Source organism: Heterocephalus glaber, unplaced genomic scaffold (assembly GCF_053883595.1).
Source record: "Heterocephalus glaber isolate CG9 unplaced genomic scaffold, H.glaber_assembly_v1.0 deba00000347, whole genome shotgun sequence".
NCBI lineage: Eukaryota > Metazoa > Chordata > Mammalia > Rodentia > Bathyergidae > Heterocephalus > Heterocephalus glaber.
The window spans coordinates 11606899-11626959 of NW_028258143.1; the positions used below are offsets into that span (position 1 = coordinate 11606899).

The window sequence follows — 20061 nt, forward strand, 5'->3', positions numbered from 1 at the left end:
CAGGGTAGTCTTGAACTTCTAGACTCAAGTGATCTTCCTGTCTCAGGTTCTTGAGCAGCTGTGACTATAAGAAAGAGCCTTGGCATTCACTGGGCCCATGAGAGACTGCAAATACTCTAGGGTGCAAGTCTGTAACAGAGTCTGATTAACACCTGGTGTTCTTCAGTTTCACAGCAGCATAATCTGGCATGGAGCAAATTAGGCTAAAGGCAAGTTGCAGCTGGCAGACTCCACCTTTTAAGATTTTCCAGCAGGGTGACTCTGGATGACCAATGTTCGGGAAGATATCTAGGAATCATCTGAGCTAACGTGGTCAACTGTTGTGAAATATATAAGATAAAAACAAATTGTCTAACCAAACAATAATGTACTATGATAGTTGCTGATTATAAAGGTGTTTTTCATGAAAACAAAGACAAAATAGGCCTGTATTTGTAAACATTTATTCTCTTGAACTGAAAAAGGCTTGCATCAGTACACATTGTACAGCCTTGCAAATTACACAGAAATTGAAAAGAAGGTTCCTTGTTCGTAAGTGCAATGAATCTCTGATGTCCAGTAATCTGCAAACAATGGAAACAAATTTTAAACCACTTAAGAAGTCTCCAGCACTCATGGAATATATTTCCATAGGTGACAAGAAATCCACAAGGAGGGGAATTCAAATAAGTGGCAACTGGTTATTGGAGGGACACTTAAAAAAAAAAAAGTGAGAGTATTTTCCTGACTTGGATGATTCCCATTCCCCTTTGAATTTAAGTGGTTTGATTAAGGGCATTAAGAACATAATTTACTTTACACTTAACATCCATACTACCTAAATGAATAAGGAAAGGACCCTATGGAGGAGTTCTGTATTTTCTGGAAAATGTTTCTGTTTAGAGATTCACGGGAAGAGTCATCTTTTATTTGTGGGCTTTTAGCACCCTCAGCCCCCCAAAAGAACAGTACATGGTCTTTGACTTGATTATTCCATGTCTGCATTCTTTCCCCCCCAAATCCTAAGTTGGGTCACACTGTGCTGGCTGCAAAAAGAAATACAGGTTGCAACTGGTTATAGTAATTTTGAAGAATAATTTGCTGTACAATAGAGCTTTGGATCTGATACAAGAATTCAGAAATATAAAACAAAATAACTATAAAAGTTAGGAGGCATTTGAACAGCATTTCCTTAGAAAAAGCTGCTAACTATCATTCTGGTGTGGATTTCTATAATCAGTAGGGTAAAATGTGTATCTCTTTTTCCCTCTTTGCTGGATCACTGGCTTTTTTCCAAAAGCTATAACCCCATGACCACACATCCTGGGAGTCTCTAAATGTTAACAGAAGCTCCAAATACCAAGCCAATTAGAGTTGGGAGAGGGCAGGGCAATCAGAGGTTAAGGGTCCAAAGGTAGTTGTGTTACTGAGAACTTGCCCTTTCCAAAATGTGAAAGTCATAGTGCTTCTTGCTTGTTCTCAGCTTAAACTTGTTAACTGAGTTAATTTGTTTCTTCAGTGCATTTTGTGCAGCTGAAATGGAGGGGAATGTGGCTAAGACAGTGTATGTAGAGGCCAAGTCATTGGGTTTAGAGCGTTCAGGGTTGACAGTGCTGTCCCCACTGCCACAGCAGACGGCATGACGACGCAGCTGGGGCTGTGACTGGGGGTCCCGGAGCCATCGGATCTTGGCGCCAATTTTGAAGAGTTCCCCAAAAAGTTTCTCAGCTTCCATGCGAGTTATTCCATCTGGTAGTTCAGTAACTTCCAAGACCTTCCCAACAACTAGAATGGAAAAGGTGTAGGATTAATACATCACTGTTATCAAAAAAGATGGATAAAAAGTATGCAGACTCAAATAGAATATGAGAAACAGGATTTTCTGAAACTATTAAAAGACCACAAAATCTTAATTGTTATGGTTGTCTTTTAAATCACTCTTACTTACAAGTTAGGCAAGGGTTTCAGACTAGTGTCACCTTCACTGATAGTTAAAATGCAGCATTGAAGGGCTGGGGATTTGGCTCAGTGGTTCCACCACCTGCCTCGCAAGCGCAAGGTCCCGAGTTCGATCCTCGGTACCAAAAAAAAAAAAAAAGCAGCACTGAATAGCAGCTTCTCTAAACTAGGTGATCTTGGGCAAACTTTTTTGTTGCTATTGTGAAATAAAGACACCAATTGTCTTCGGTACCCAAGGCTGCTAAATAGGAAGGTAAAATATAAATGTGAAGCAACTTCTCCACAGAGAGGCAATACATTCATTGAGATTGTCTCCCAATGGGATTAAGGACAGCTTCTTTCTCAAAGAATAGAAGCTGTTTAACTGATTTCCTCAGTCTCCTCTTTTCCTTGAAGTCCTTTTATCACCCCCCCCCATTAAGTTTATTGGTACATTTTCGGTATACAGTACAGTTATATTCATCATTGGGACCTTGTACCATTACATGAGTCTCTTGGTTCTTTTTTTCCCCTCTTCCCTTGCCCTCCCTTCACCCCCTCCACCCTTCCCTATTTGCAAAGACCTTGTTTCCATTTTTTTTCTCTTCTCATATTTTTTTTCCCCTTTCTCTTTTTTCCCTTCTCCTACCCTTCCCAATTCCCCTGCTCTTTTAGACCTTTTCTTCCTGTTACACAGTATCAGTTACACATTTTTAAAATTACAATATCAAGATCTAGGAGACATTACCTCAGATTTTACAGAATTTAAAAGGATATAGAAAGCATATTACAAAAATATTTTTTGAAATAAATTTGAAAACTTATAAGAAGTACCTTGGAAGACAAATTAATGAAACTAACTCTGGAGGAAATATAAAATTTGAATAGCACCTATTAAAGAAAGTATATTCCTAGCTTGAAAACCTACCTATATGACAACAGCAGGCTCATAAACATTTTAACTGATAAATTATATCAAACAATTAAAGCAGAAAAAAGAAGGAACACTTCTCCCCTCATTTTAGGAACTCAACATTGTGCTAATCCTAAAACTGGATAAAGATAATAGAAGAAAAAAGTATGAACATAGGTAGAAATTTGTTTAACAAAACAAACTACTGGAAGTCAGATCTGGCAGGATGTAGAAAGTGGTTTGGTTATAGGGATGGCAGTGTTGGTTCAGGATTGGAAGATCCACCCCCAAAAGTCATCATTTAAACAGAGGAAAGGAAAAAGCCATATGATCCTGTCACTAGTTGGAGAAAAAGTATTGGACTAAATTCTACAGCTGTTCGTGGTAAAAGCTATCAGGAGCCTAGAAGTAGAACAGAAACTTCTCAACAGATTAAAGACATGTACTCCATACTTCCAGAGAGAATGCCTTATATAAATGGAGAAGATATAATGCTTTCTCCTTAAGGTGGGGAACAAGGGCAGATATGCTTACTCTTTATCTGTCCATTAAACTTTGAAACCTAGTCCCCACCAAAATAGTATGGCAATAAAATGATACAACTAGGATAGGATTGGCACAGCAGAAGCAAAATCTTTATATGTAGATGAAATGATCATCTACAGAGAAAATACTAAGAAATCTCTAGGAGCCCCTAGAACTTGTACTTGAATTTAGCAGGATTAGAAAACACAAGGTATATATAAAAATTCAGGTCTGTGTATACTTGCTATAAATGAAGAATTGGATATTGAAATTTAAAAGTTATGTAGGAGTACAAAGGACCCAGAAAAGTTAAAAAAAACAAAAACAAAAACAGTGTTGGAAGACGTTTAGTACCTAATTTTAAGACTTCTTCTAAAGCTACAGTAATCAAGGCAGTGTTGGTGTAAGGAAAGACATAGATCATTTGAATAAAACAGAGGATCTAGAAATAGAACCACACATATATGGTCCACTGAGTTTTGAAAGATTATTTAACATTAGCATTTTATAGAATATAAGCTCAATTCAAGAGCTGAGGAAGAGATAGTGTTTTCAGCAAATGGCACTAGAACACCTGGTATCCGTATATAAAACATTAACCTCAACCCTTTTCTTCCATACATGAAAATAACTTGAAGGGATTTATGAACTTAAATAAGAAAGTCTAAACGTATAAAACTTTAAGAAGAAATTATAAGGGAAAATATTTATGAATTCAGGGTAGGCAAGAATTACCTAGGATACAAGAAACATGATGTATAAAAGAAAAAAATTGATAATGAGATTCCATCAAAATTTAGAACTTTAAATGACATCATTAAAATGAAAAGTAGTCCTTAAACAGACCATATTTCCAATGCATATAACCTATGAGCAGAATATATAAAGAATTCTTAGAGCTCATTAATAGACAACCCAATTAAAATGTAGACATAAGAAGATGATAAATAGCCAGTATAGCACAAGGAATGGTGTGCAACTCTACAATCAGAAAAATACTAATCAGTACAATAATAAGATTGAATTATACACTCATTAGGGAGATGAAGTTAAAAGTTTTAAAAGCCTTGTCATGACTTTTTCTTTTTGTTGGATTCTTCCCCTTTGTGTTTAATTTGTCACACCCAATGGATTCATTCTGCTGGGTTTCCTGGGGTTGTGATCCTCATTGTCTTTTCCTAGGGTATTGTCTAAAAGTTTTTGGAGTGCCAGTTTGGTATTCATGAAGTTCCTGAGGTGCTCTTTATCATGAAAGTATCTTATTTCTGAATCAATTTTGAAGGATAGTTTTGCAGGGTACATCAATCTGAGTTGGAGGCTGTTTTCCTTTAGGGCTTGAAATATATCACTCCAAGCTCTTCTTGCCTTGAGGGTTTGCATTGAGAAGTCTGCTGTGATTCTGATGGGCTTTCCTTTGTATGTGATTTGTTTCTTTTCTCTCACTGCTTGTAGAATTTTATTCTTCTGTTGGATTTCTGGAATCCTAACTATTATATGCCTCTGTAGATTTTTTTTTGATTAAGGCTAGCTGGAGTCCTATATGCCTCACTTATCTGTATGTCAAGTTCTTTTCCCCTCCATGGGAAGTTTTCTTCCATCACTTCTCTGAAGAGTTTTTTTTATGTCATCTGCACTCTCTCCTCTTTCTTCATTGACTCCAATCAGTCTTATGTTAATTCTTCTTTGCATCATCTAGCAGCTGCTGGATTGATTTCTCGTGTTCCCTTACAATTTTAAAGCAATTTTTCTTTTCCTCCTCACTAATTGCAATCTTATTTTCTATATGTGAAATTCTATCCTTATATTGGTTCATTCTGCTGTGCAGACTTTCGATGGAGTTTTTAATCTCCTGGAAATCTGTTTGTATCTGTTTTATGGATTCTCTTTGTTTCCTATGTTGGTATTCCGTCATGTTCCTCAGCTCCTCTATTTTTTTGTCTATGTCCTCTCTAGATTTATTAATCATGTCTTGCACCATGAGCAAAATCTTTGCTGTTATCTGAGTAATTATTTCTGATTTCATTTTTCCCAGATCCTCTTTTGTTGCCAGTTCAGAGAGTCCAGGTGGTTGAGTATCAGATTGTTCCATCTCATTTCCCTTTGGGGTTGCCGTAGGTGATCTGGAACTCTGTTTTTGAGGCTTGCTTATGTGTTTTCTTATTTCCACGGGGTGGTGGTGCTTCTGGAGCCCACATGGCTCACCTTCCCTAGGGAGCTTCCTTCTGGGTGCTGGGACCGGCTGAGCTTCTCTGCCCTAGGAGACTGGGATGGAGGCGGGGAGCTTCCTTCAGGGTGCTGGGACCGGCTCACCTTCTCTGTCCTAGGAGCCTGGGATGGAGGCGGGGAGCTTCCTTCCAGGTGCTGGGACCGGCTCACCTCCTCTGCCCTAGGAGCTTGGGATGGCAGCGGGGGAGCTTCCTTCTGGTTGTTGGGAACGGCTCACCTTCTCTGCCCTAGGAGCCTGGAATGGCAGCGGGGGAGCTTCCTTCTGGGTGCTGGGACTGGCTGAGCTTCTCTGCCCTAGGAACCTGGGATGGAGGCGGGGAGCTTCCTTCTGGGTACTGGGACCGGCTCACCTCCTCTGCCCTAGGAGCCTGGGATGGCAGCAGGGGAGCTTCCTTCTGGGTGCTGGGAACGGCTCACCTTCTCTGCCCTAGGAGCCTGGGATGGCAGTGGGGGAGCTTCCTTCCGGGTGCTGGGACTGGCTGAGCTTCTCTGCCCTAGGAGCCTGGGATGGAGGCAGGGAGCTTCCTTCCGGGTGCTGGGACCAGATCACCTTCTCTGCCCTAGGAGCCTGGGATGGAGGCGGTGAGCTTCCTTCCAAGTTCTGGGACCAGCTGAGCTTCTCTCCCTTTTATCACTTCTAAACCCACCTGCACCTTACTATAGTCTCACATCTGAAACAGTTAAAAGAACATATTCAAGAACCATAAACTGAAGATGACAGAATTTTCTGGTACATTTTTTGCAGGACAGTAGAAAGAGGAAAGCCCATTTCCATGGTGTGGCATATTTTCAAAGAGAATTACCAGGTTGCAGACTCACATCTAGTTGCCTCTTGGGGACAAACATACCTGCTTCTCCTGCTCCAAGGTCTGTGGATGCAGCTTTCTTGGCTTGTCTCCTTCCCCGGTTTCCGTGCCTGCTGCCAGCCTGACCCTGGAAATCCACAAATATTTGAGAAGTAAGTTTTAAAATGCTGAAAAATGTGTTTGCAATGGCTAAACATTTAGCACCTAAGTGTACTTTGTTTTGGAGCACAAATAAACCAATCATAGGCCTCTGGATTGTGCTCTGCAGAATGGAGCTTCTGTCCCCCACTATGATCAGTCACCTGCTGACTATCCTTCATAAGCAGGGTGCTCTAACCCTCACTCACTCCCCATCTTTTGGTGGCACTAGCGAACTATTTCTTGGCCAAACAGCTACTGCCTTTTCTCTTGAATGGGCAAGTGCTAATATAAAGCAGCTGGTAAGGGCAACACAGCTCACTTCAGGCAGGGCCAACTTGGTGCTCTCACACTCTCAGCAACGGAAATATGGTGTTCTGTGACAAAACTAGAAGGTTAGACAACTGCCTTTCATACCTGTTGGCTTGAAATGTGTCCATGCATAACAGCAGGAGGGTTGTACTGCAGTGGTTGGCCGAGTAATGGGTACCTGGCATCTCCTGAAAGTCAATAAATACAATTTTCTCTCCTCAGTTATAATGTACTTTCCAGACTTTTCTATGTTGTTCAAAAACAAGACGAACAGGGGAAACAAAATTTCTACATATCCTTATAGAGCTACAGTGAACTTGTGAAAGGATTAGGACTAGTAATAGCGGTTATGAAGAATGGTAAGGGATGGGAATTTGGTGGACAGGGGACAAGATTGAGAAACATTCTGTATACTTTAAAAACTGTTTTTTTGAGCCACGGGAATATACTATCTATTCAAAAAGGAAAATAAATGTAAAAAAGCAGATGGAAATGAAATAAACAAATGGAAGAACAGAAGAATCCAAGATAAAATTATGATACTAAATTCTAACACCCCATAGAAAATTCACCAAAATAACTAATGCTTATCTACCCGCTTGAAATGCTGAAATCCACAATTCTTCTATGATGATTAAAAACTTACATTTCAGGGAAAAAAGAACTCTACATAAACTATAATCTGCAGATCTCCATTAATTTCCCACATATTTTTATTTTTGGTACTGGGGATTGAACTCGAGTCCTTACGCTTGTGCAGCAGGTGGCGAAACCACTGAGCTAAATCCCCAGCCCCTCCCACATATGTTTTTATGGTTTTAACCAATAGATAAATTTATGTTCTAGGTGGTCTTAATTTCTCTTTAAATGAAAATTTACATTTACAAATTACAGCTTGTCTCCAGTTGACAGACATTTAGGTCATGTCCAGTTTGGGCTATAATACAATAGGGTTGTTGTACATGTTCTTGTGCAACCCTGACCTGACATATTTCCATTTTTCTTTCACTAAGGAGTAAACTGCTGACTTGTATGGCAAGTGATTAACTAAGAAGCTGCCAAAATTTTTCCAAAAGTGGCTTTATCATTTTATATTCCCATTACCAATGTGTAAGAATTTTAGATTCTCTTCACCTGCTCTTGTCAGTCTTTGACTACAGTCATTCCAGTTGATCTGAAGTGGTATCTCACTCTGGTTTTAATTTTTCCTAATGATTAACAATGCTGAGTACCTTTTTTAGGGCTTAATGGACACTTGCATATCTTCTCTTTTGAAATTTAAAGTCTTTGTTTTTCAAAATCACTCACCATACTATGATTATTTTCCCTTTTAATAATTCTTTAAAACACGATTTTTAGAAAGTTGCACAATATTATTTGTATGGCCATTACTATATTCTCCATTGATGGTCATTTATGATGCTTTAAATTTCTTTCTTTTTTGGTATTGGGGATCGAATTCAGAACCTTGTGCTTATGAGGCAGGCATGGTACCACTGAGCTAAATCCACAGCCCTGGGTTGCTTTAAATTTTTTTTGCTATAGGCTAAACTCTGCGATTCCTTTAGGATAAATCCTAGAAGATAAAATGAATGTTTTCTGTATTAGCTTAGAATCATTTACATGTATGTCTGTTCCTCTGAAGTAGACAGTGGGAAGGTGCTGGTAAAAACTTTTCCCTATTTTTGTAAACCAGGGGCACAGTATGCCCTCAATAAATGTGTGTTGAATATATTTTAGAATAAACTCTTGATATATGTTACTCTAATAAAGAAATGAGAAACACAGAATATAGAACTGTATATTAGTACCACAGATGAATGGAGTATAAATATTATTTATTTTATTTTTTGGTACCGGGGATCAAAGTTGGGACCTTGTGCTTGTGAGGCAGGTGGCAGAACCACTGAGCTAAATCCCCAGCCCTAATGGAGTATAAATACTGAACTAATAGTATTAAGTAGTAACACTACAAAAAATATGAGAAGAGGAAAAAAAATGGAAACAAGGTCTTTGCAAATAGGGAAGGGTGGAGGGGGTCAAGGGAGGGCAAGGGAAGAGGGAAAAAAAAGGCAAAAAAAGAACTAGGACTGGAAGTCCCATTTAACCCAGCTATTTCCCTGCTGGGTATCTTTCCCAAAGAATTAAAAGAATCATACCACAGTGATGTATGTGCACCCATGTTCATAGCAGCACAATTTCTAATAGCTAAAACTTGGAAGCAGCCCAAATGTCCATCAACTGGAGAGTGGATAAAGAAAATGTGGTTTTTAAAATAAAATGGAGTATTACTCAGCCATAAAAAATGAGAAATTAGAGACATTTATACTTAAATGGATGCACATTTAGGCGATACTCTTAAGTGAAATAAAGAGGACACATATATGTAAATACTGAACGGTTTCTCTAGTGTGAGAACCTGAAAGTGTAAATAAGGACTAACTGGTATAATAGATACTGTAAAATAGGAAGAAAAGGGGCAAAGGGGAAGGGGAAGTGGGAGGGGTAGGGGAAAGGAAAGAAGGGAATGGAATTAATATGAGAAAATGAAAAAATGGAAACAAAGTCTTTGTAAATAGGGAGGGATGGAGAGGTTGAAGGGAGGGCAGGGGAAGGGGGAAAAAATAAGAACCAAGAGAGACTATGTAAAGGTGCAAATTTCCAATGATGAATGTCATTATATTGTATACCTAAAATGTACCTACCAATAAAATATAATTTAAAAAAAAAAGAAAAGAAAAGAAAACTGAAAGGTGGTAGTATCAAGATAAATTGCCTGTGACTGGGAATGGAAGTCTTGCAAGTCTCTGAAGCTGTGCTGAGCTTCATATGTACTTACCCTGCCCAGTGACAAAAGGTCTAGAAAACTGGGGCATGATGGAAAGTGGTGGTCCAGAGGGACGTATGGTTTTCAGGGTAGATAGCTGAGCTGGTGCCGGTGACTGAGCTGGTGAAATAATGGGACTGCTGAGTTGAGAGCTGTGCTGCAATCACAACACATTGAAAAAAAGAGTCAGCATATGTGCAGAGCTTTTGCAAATTTTCTTTTGGACAAAAAATACTTTTATGCCATGCTGAAGGATTGAACTTAGGTACCATGCATGCTATGCACGTGTTCTATCACTGTTACATCGTTAGTACAACAAAACTTTAAATTTTTCCTTATTACAAGTATGTACCTGTTATAAAAAATTCAAATATTACAGTAATATAAAATCTCCAGCTCCCAAAGATAAACACTAGCATTGTTTCTGTGTGTATACATTCATACATCCATTTTTTCTTTTTTTGTTACCGGGGACGGAACTTGGGACCCTGAACTTGCGAGGCAGGCGGCAGCACCACTGCGCTCAATCCCTGGCCCCATATATCCATTTTTTACAACAGTAGGAATAGACTCTACAACATTTTTGAAATCTATTTTGTACCTCGGCAATAATATTGTTGATAGTTTTGCAAGAGAAAATATATACATCTGTCTCATTCTTTCTCCCGCACACTATAAATATTTAAACATTTCAATTAAAAGTGATCTCATCTTTAGAGAACAGTTACAAAGACAGTACAAAGAACTAGTAGATTTCACAAAAGGTGTTAACACTTTACTATTACATTTCTCTGCATTTACAGTTAGGAGTCACAACGACGATGATTCCGAGAAATGTGTCAACAAGGTACTTGAATTGGGTGACTATCACAGAATGTACTTATACAGAATAAGACAGCTACAATATTACTAGATGACAGACTTTTTTTGTTTGGTACCAGGGATCGAATTCAGGGCTTTGCGCTTGCAAGGCAGGCATGGAGCCACTGAAGATGACAGAGACATTTTTCAGCTCCACTATCATCTTTTTTTTTTTTTTTGTACTGGGAGTTGAACCCACTCGAGGCAAATACTCTATCATGAGTTACATCCCCAAGCCCACAAGTTTTCTTTTTTCTGAAAATAATTTGTAAAGGAGCTGCACACATATACCACTTTATCCTCAAATGAATACTATCCCCTAAGGACATTTTCTTATATATTCACAGCACAATCATCAAAATGAGGAAATATAACACAGTACCTAACTTACAAAATTTATTCACAATTTGTCAAGTGTCACACTAATGTCCTTTATAGTAAAAAAAGACATAATTTCCCCCTCAACTCTAGAACCCTGACCAGAATCAATGACTGCATTTAGTTGTTGGCTCTTTAATTTCTAATATGGAACATACCCTCAGTCCTTATTCCCTTTCATGTCATTTTTAAAAAGATTCTTTTCTAAAGATCATTTTGCATATAAGTTGATTTGCAGATAAGCCTCATAAAATGTTCATTATTTATTCTGAAAATACCAGAGAGATGATGTTGGGTCTTTCTCAATATATCACATCAAAGGAACCTGAATGTCATCTATCACCACCGTCCTGGTAGTATTTAATTCCACCCCTTGATTAAGGTGCTGCCTGCCAGGTTTCTCTACCTTAAGTTGCTATTTTTTCCTTCGTAGTTTAAGTTTCCTTGTGGGAACTCTTTATAAAAATATCCTATTTTGCATCAAACTTTCTTTCTTTTTTTGAGACAGGGTCTCACTATGTAGTTCAGGCTGGCCTCAAACTTACTATGTAGCCCAGGCTGGCCTTGAACTCACAGTGATCCTGCCTCATCCTCCCGAGTGCTGGGATTACAGGTATGTGCCACCACGCTCAGCTGCATCAAACTTTTTTTTACCACCAGTTTTAGCATTTAGTGATGACTCTTGCTTGGCAGTTTTCTGGTGGTGATTTTCTAAGTCCATGATGCCCTTTTTTTTTTTTTTTTGGTACTGGGGATCGAATCAGGACCTTGCGTTTGCAAGGCAGGCAGTGGAGCCACTGAGCTAAATCCCCGGCCCCCATGATGCCTTTTTAATTTACCACTTTACATTGTTCTGTAAGAAAATTTCACTATTCTCTTCCATTTATTCATTTCTATCAGTATGGACTCAAGGATTATTTCATTCTGTGGGTGATCCTTTCTATCATTCTTTTATGCCTCAAACCTTCAAGCTTGATCTTTTATCTTTTGTCACATCCCCAGCATTTTTCTAGCTCTCCCCTTCTGGCACAGCCAGATGGTCGAGGCTCCTATTGTACTTCCGTTGTACCAAACTTAGCAACAGTTATTTCTCTAAGAGGTTCTGGTTTCTTTTATTGGATAACAGTATTTTAAAACTACCTTTTGGGTAGTTGGTGTATCCTATTATTTTCAGTATATACACTTAAGGATATTTTCCTATATGGGACAGCAATTTACTTAATTGGTTAGCTTTTAAAGAACGTCCAAATTGTTTCAATTTTTTCCCCTTATTTTGTACTGGTGCTGGGGATCGAAACTAGTCTTGTGTGTGCTCACCATGGACTCTACCATTGAGTATATTACAATAGGAGAGAAAGAAACACCACTGTATGTGTGTGTATGTATGTGTACATACACACAACTTTATGTTTTTATTTTTTATTTTTTTGGTACCGGGGATCAAATTCGGGTCCTTGTGCTTGTGCAGCAGGTGGTGAAAACACTGAGCTAAATCTCTGGCCCCACAATTTTATTTTTAAGATAGGGTCTCACTATGTAGTTCAGGCTGGTCTTACATCTGCTGGATTTTGCAAAACATATCAAACTGCATTCCAAAAAGATGGTACTAATTGATATCACCAAGGGTATACAAGTGAACTTATACCTAGGTATGTCTGCCGAGATAACAAATGATTATCTTCCTGAATTTTCCCAATTTTATAGATAAAAGTATTTTGTTCTTACCTCCTAATGGCCATTAGTCATGTATAGTTTGTGAGCTGATCTATAAATGAACTTTGCCCTTCTTATTCTGTTGTGATTTTGTCAAGTACATTGAAAAATTCTTTAGCTTACATTTTAAAGAACTTTTATAAAATCTTTTGATTCTGTAAAATTTCAAGTAAGTAATTAAGAAAAAAAGTACCATGTACCCACCATGCATCATCAATTGTGATGATACCCGTTTTGTTTTTCCTGAAGTATTTTTTTTTTTTTGGTACCAGGCATTGAACTCGGGACCTTATGCTTGCCGGGCAGGTGGCGGCACCACTAAGCTAAATCCCCAGCCCTCCTGAAGTATTTAAAACAAATCTCAGATATGAGGGCATTTTGTTTGTCAATGTTTTATCATATAAATATTTCTAACAGATAAGAACATTTTTTTTGGTACTGGGGATCGAACTCAGGACCTTGCACTTGGTGAGGCAGGCAGCAGTGCCACTGAGCTAAATCCCCAGCCCGATAAGAACTTTTTTGAGGGAGTAATGCTAGAGATTGAATTCAGGACATCATGAATGCTAGAGAAGCACTGTTGTGCTATATCACCAATAACTCCTTTTAAAATATATAACTACCTAGCCGGGGATTTAGTTCAGTGGTTTTGCTGCCTGCTGCGCAAGCACAAGGACCCAAGTTCGATCCCCGGTACCAAAAAAAAAAAAAAAAGAACTAAAATATTTAACTACCATACCATATTAACAAACCATACTAACAAAGTTAACACATATAAATATCCTTTAGTAACTCAAAAATGTCTTGATTATTCAGTTTCCAAACAAGATCCATATATTACATCTATTATAAAAATTGGGTCTCTTTGAATCTACAACAGACCCAAATCCCGTTAATTATTATTAATTAACTAATTATTGTGATACTGGGGACTGAATGTAGTGCTTTTGCACTGAGTGACATCCCCAGCCTTTTTAAATTTCTTGAGACAGTTTGGTCCTGAATTTGTGATCCTCCTTCCTCAGCCTTCTACCATATCCAGGTCCAACTCCCATTTTATTTCTTTTTTTTTTTTTTTGGTACCGGGGATCAAACTCGGGACCTTGTGTTTGCAAGGCAAGCGGTGGAACCACTGAGCTAAATTCCCGGTCTGCAGCTCCCATTTTAAAATGTCATTTATTTAACAGGACTAATTTGTCTGTCTAATAAAATATTCCACTAGTATTGTGTAATTTCATTTTTCATTTCTTTTTCCTCCGTTTCTTTAAGTTAGCAGCTAGACAGAAAGTTGATTAGATTCAGGCTCAAACATCATAGGCGATACCGTGTACTTCCTCCTATACAACATTAAGGGCAAAGTCTGGGTGATCCTCTTTTAGTGATATTACAACTGAACAATGAGTACAACTGATTATGAGATTCAATGTTGTTTGCCTAATCCTTCCACTGTAAAGTCCCCCATAAAAGTTTTACTTAATGTTTTTTGTTTGTTTGTTTGTTTTTGGTACCAGGGATCGAACTCAGGACCTTGCACTTGCACTGGAACCACTGAGCTAAATCCCTGGCCCTTACTTAATGTTTTTGATCATCTGCTGATGAATTTTCCTTGATCCATTATTTTAACAAGATTCCAAAATCACTATCACTGCTTCTACACTTAGTAATTATTCTTTCATGAAATAATTTTCTAATTATTAACTAAAATATAGTTCATATGAAAAAGGTAGGATAAGCGCTTGATTCTTTTTCTTTTTTTTTTTTTTTTAAGAAAATATATATACTTTATTTCAACTAGAAAGGTTCAAACATATAACTTTTGGTCATACTCTCCACAAATAAACTGTCTGGAAAACAGTCATTTGATTCATTTTCTTTATGAAACTTTTAATTTAGTTTATCTTGTGATTTTTTTTTTTTTTTCCTGTGCTGGGGATGGAACTCAGGGCCTTGAACATTTTAGGCAAGTATTTAACTACTGAGCTACACTTCCACAACCTTGTGATTTTTTAAGTTAATTTTTTTTGTGTGACACAGAAGTTGGCAATATATATATTTAATTATAATGATTATAATTATATATAATACATATTATATATATATATTTGGTAATGGGGATCGAACTCAGGACCTTGTGCTCGCAAGGTAGGTGGTGGTGCCACTGAGCTAAATCCTTGGCCCAGCAAATAATATTATTATTGAAATAAATATCTGGATGTATAGACTGTTCAAACTTATTTATCTTTATTTATTTATTTTTTTGGTTCCGGGGACTGAACTCGGGTCCTTGCGCTTGCGAGGCAGGCGACTGAACCAATGAACTAAATCCCTGGCCAAACTTATTTATCTACTTGAAAGGATTTTAAATGTCAAGAGCAGGTCGATCTTATATGATGAAAATGTAAAGCTTCAAAATGATAATAAACAAAAGCATCTTACCTGAACAATATTGTCTACATTGCTAAATTCGACACACTTCTGCCCTCTCTGGTGGTCACAGCAATATTTATTTTGTTTCCACTGAGGGGGTGAGTGGGCACCAGATTGTGGATTGTTTGGTACATTGAGCTGCATCATCACCACTCCTCCACCAGGTGGCGCGGGCGGCACGGCTGAAAACCAGAATAATTAGGATACTGAAATCAACATTTTAGCAGCTAGCTGTTATCTCTGAATATTAGGGTAACAGCGATAGTATAGTATTTTTCTGAATAAAATTTTACTGTTAGATATGTAACCCATATTTAAGCTTTAGTATATTATGTTACAAGCACTGTGTGTTTAAAGTGAAAAAGAAAAAAAAAAAAGACATTAAAGTGAACTGTTTAGGCCCAAACATCTCTAAAAATAATAGTCCTATAGTTACTCATTGTAGTCTACATACACTTCTGGCAGGACCTAGTAGAGAACAGCACAATATATATGCACAAAGATCTTTAATTTTTTTCAAATGAATTGTAAGTAGGTATGATTATTATCTTGAGGCAAGGTCTTGCTTTGTAATTTAGGCTGGCCTTGAGCTTGTTATGTAGCACAGGCGAATCTTGAACTCAAGGTGATGCTCTTGCCTCAGCCTCCCAAGTGCTGGGATTATAGGTGTGCACCAGTACACCCAGCTAGTAGGTATTACTCTAAATTTTAAAAATTGTGAAAAATTACTATCCTACAGAAATATTTACATACAGTAGAAACTCATCTTTATAGCAAGTGAGTTAGAAGTTTGGGACTTGGGGGCCAGAGTGTTATTTTATTTTATTTTATTTTTTCGTACCGGGGATCGAACTTGGGTCCTTGCACTTGCGAAGCAGGCAGCAAAACCACTGAACTAAATCCCCAGCCCCAGAGTGTAATTTTAGTTCCTGAAATGTCCTCTAATTCTAGGAAAACTTTTTCACCTATTTTTATCTTCTCATTGGAAAAAGGAGGCTAGAATGAGTTCTTTCTGGTTGACTTTATAAAGTTGTAAGGACTATACGTGTGTAAAAACACTCTTAACTGTACAACAGAAAGAAGCAAATGACCGTATCTTTTCTGATTTGTCTTATATACTAGTACTGCATCTGTGTATATCATCACTTTACAGTAACCACTGCCAGGCAAGGTAGGATCCTGTGCCCTGCCTCCAGGACTTCAGTTGGTACTATGCTATCAACCAAGGTGGTTTCTGGTTCCCTAGATACAGAAACAACTTGACTAGCATGGCCAACCATAGAAGGGCTGACTGCTTATACATACCTCAAAATTCTCCTCAGCCAAAGTGGCCCATATAGCCACTACTGTCATTTACTGATAATTACTTATCTATTTCTTAGCGGCTTACACGTGTCAAAAATCATTACAGTAAAATTCTGCATAATACTAGAGGTTTTTATAAGATCAGAGAAAGAGTGAATTTTCCTAAAAACTAGAAGAAGCCTGTGTGAAACAGGTGGCTTTCTGAAACATGGATGAGAAAGACGATGGCAAACATGGGATGGTAGATCAGCGTTCCAGATAAATTGAAGAACAGGTACAAAAGTATTTGTGGTATGAAAAATAATTATTTTTGGTATTCAAAAGTAAAAATATAAAAACAATTTTTGGGATGAAAGAGTATACTGTATTACAGAAATAGTTTTGAGTGACTTGAGCATATATGTATAATTAGGGGGCTTGTTTACCAGGGAATTTAGATGGGGAATCCATCAGAAGAATAATGTGAGATTTCTGTGTCAGGACAATAATTTTTTTTTTTTGGTACAGGGGATCGAACTCGGGACCTTGTGCTTGAGGCAGGCGGCAGAACCACTGAGCTAAATCCATGGCCCAATAATTTTGGAAATTGTGTGCGTGTGTGTGTACATATACGTGTGTATGTGTTCTGGGGAGGATGAAAGGTTGGGGTGAGGAAAACACATGAAGTAAGCAGATTTAAGAGATTACTGCAAATAAGATATGAAAAAACCCCATCAAAATTAGGAGCAGTGGGGAAGGAAAGAAAAGTAATCAGGTTTTATGACTTGGTAACTGTATCAATGTGAACGGGAAAGACAGAAGAGGTTTAATTATGATTTTGAAATTCCTGTTTTGGTCCTTTAGGGTGGAGGGTGAGGTAAGAAAAGCAAATAGAGGGCTGGGGATTTAGCTCAGTGGTTTCGCCGGCTGCTGTGCAAGTGCAAGGACCCGAGTTCAATCCCAGGTACCAAAAAAACAAAACAAAACAAAGAAATCCAAATAGAGGTGAAAAATAACTAGTCTGATGTGCCTTTGACACATTTGGATAGGGATATTCAGGAGGAATCTGGCTGTATGGTCTTTTCTCAGCAGAAATAAGATTTGGGAGGTGCTGGCAAAAAGCGGTGGTTGAAACTGCTGGGGCACATTGGACTGTCCACAAAGAACTTGGAGAGTAAGGAAAGGAAGGCCTGCAGAAGGATCCCTGAGACTATCAAAAGTGGGGAAGGAGAACCAGGAAAGCAGAGTAATAGCAGTAGAAAGGAAGGAGTAGACTGTGCACAACAAACCTGATTCACCCTAAATATCCTGAGTATACGTCTCACATTACAAGTTGAGAATCTTCTTATAGAAATATCAAAGAAAATTAACTGAGGTGTTTCTCAGATGGGCAAAACCTGAGCTGTTTTCAGCAATCTATTCATACCAGCACACTGATGGCCTTGAAGCTGCTGCGAACCACACGGTGAAGTAGCTCGAGGAAACTGTACTTGTTCTGATCCTGGATGTTGCAGGTAACCTATTGAAGAGCTGTGGGGAAAAAGTTAAATACAAATACATCATAATGAGATGAAATAGACGAAAGAATCTTTGAATTAACAGTCTTACAAATTTATCTAAATAAATAGATTTTTCAAATTGGTTAGTGGTAAAAGTCAAAACAATCTACTCTTTGTGAATTAGAAGCAATTACTTTATTGAGCAAAGTTTACTTTATGATTATAGCACCAGAACAAAAATTAAACTACACTTACAAATTATTGTTATTCAAATTTATTTTATTTTATTTTTTTGTTACTGGGGATTGAACTTGGGACCTTGCACTTGCAAGGCAGGTGGTGGAACCACTGAGCTAAATCCCTGGCCCTCAAATAATTATTTTATTTTATTTTATTATTATTATTTTTTGATACTAGGGATCGAATTCGGGTCCTTGTGCTTGCACAGCAGGCGACGAAACCACTGAGCTAAATCCCCAGCCCCAAATAATTATTTTAAAATGAAGAAAAATAAGTCATTAGTTTTACAAAATAAGAAGTAATGTATTTTGGGGCTGGCCTGCATCTCAGTGGTTACAGCCCTTGCATTGCACGAGAGGGCCCTGAGTTCCATCCCCACCAAAAGGCCACAAAAAAGAGAATATATCATTTGACACTGATCAGACTCAATAAATATGTCTTGGAAAATATACTAAGAATGAAGGTACCAATAATACATGTTCAAACATTTTAATATAAAAACTGTAAAAAGGGGCAATTAGTGCAATGAGTTACTACTGTATTTTTTAATAGTCTTTGAGCCTTAACCTTAATATAGGATTTGTCATAATTTGTCTAAAATTTTCTCATTAGCAAATTCTTTCAGGATAACAGCTCAAAGTTATAGAACAGAGGGCCAGAGATTTAGCTCAGTGGTTCCACTGCATGCCTTGCATGCACAAGGTCCCGAGTTCGATCCCCAGCACCAAAAAAAAAAAAAAAGTTATAGAACAGTATTATAGAAGCTGCAAATGATCAGGAAACTTAATTTATATCAAAAGGCCTGTTAGTCTTTTCCTTATTGAGAGCTTTTAAAAGCAGTATTTCTTTTCTTTTGGTACCAGGGATCGAACTCGGGACCTTGCACTTGCAAAGCAGGTGCTGGAACCACTGAGACAAATCCCCGGCCCGAAAAGCATTATTTCTTAATGAACTGAACAATATTTTGGCACTTGGATCTCATACAATTGTATTAAAAATAATACTTTAGACCCTACTAAATGAATTACAGAGAATACAGAAAGACATGTGAAATAACATCAGATGATATACTCAGTCACATCCAGACCATGAGAAACTCTGTAAGGCAATGTTTGGGGACATATGCAGTATTTGTGTAGTATATGTGCTTTAGTTAAGGAATTAGTTGGAAATTTTTTAAAGACATGAAATTATATTATGAGGGTTTAAAAAAACCTTTTAGGGCTTTAAAGATATCTATTCAGAAATACTTCTAAACGAAAGCTGGTTGTGGTAAGCACGCCTATAATCCCAGCACCTGGGAGGCTGAAGCAAGAGAATCAGGTCAGCCTGGGCTACACAGTGAGTTCAGGGTCAGCCTGAACTACAGAGCAAGACCCTATTTCAAAAAACAAAACAAAACAAAAAAACCATCAACCAACAAATAAACAAACAACCTGAAATACTTACAAATGAAATGACACCTTATTTCAAAATAAGGTGGGACAGGGCAGTGGCAGAGATTTAGATGAAAATAGGTTAGTCAGTTATTAGCTGATAAAAGCTGAAGTTAAGTGTGGGTACAGGAGGGCTCAGTACAATTCTGTTTACATTTATGTATGTTTAAATATGTCCAGGAGCTGGAGATATGGCTCAGTGCTACAGCATACGTTTAGCATTTTCAAGGCCCTAGATTCCATATCCTTAGCAGCACATATACATACAAGTCCATAATAAAAGGTTAAAAAACAATTTCGTAATTTAGATTGACAAATTTCCTAATTAAGTAAAAATTGATAGTTTCTTTTTTTTTTTAAGTGACAGTAGTTCTGTGTAGTTCAATAAAAGAGAAAAATAAAGAACTATAAAGAGAGGAGTTCATAAAAAGTGATGTGGGGACCATATGTGAAAATAGTACTTTTTGAATCTAGAGTTAATCATTGTCAAACTGTATATAATTATTAGCTACCTGTGGAAATAATATAACTTAAAAGACAATCTGTAAATCCGTCAATA

The 20061-nt window shown here is 37.7% G+C and overlaps 1 protein-coding gene across 18 annotated transcripts in view; it reads right to left on the minus strand.

Moving 5' to 3' along the window:
- Positions 1-386: 386 nt before the first annotated feature.
- R3hdm1 (R3H domain containing 1) overlaps positions 387-20061 on the minus strand; it is a 112638-nt gene continuing 92963 nt past the window's right edge. For 12 of the 18 annotated variants that reach the window (XM_087195606.1, XM_087195599.1, XM_087195600.1 and 9 more), the window contains 7 exons: positions 17754-17857; positions 15053-15225; positions 9677-9821; positions 6943-7025; positions 6430-6514; positions 1418-1764; positions 387-563 (listed from right to left, as the gene is read on the minus strand). In XM_087195606.1, the coding sequence (XP_087051732.1) occupies positions 402-563; positions 1418-1764; positions 6430-6514; positions 6943-7025; positions 9677-9821; positions 15053-15225; positions 17754-17857 (1099 nt within the window). In that variant the 3' untranslated portion in view covers positions 387-401. Of the gene's footprint in view, positions 1765-6429; positions 6515-6942; positions 7026-9676; positions 9822-15052; positions 15226-17753; positions 17858-20061 lie in introns of all 18 variants that reach the window. The other 6 variants (XM_021237008.2, XM_087195635.1, XM_021237003.2 and 3 more) reach the window with 1 other exon arrangement.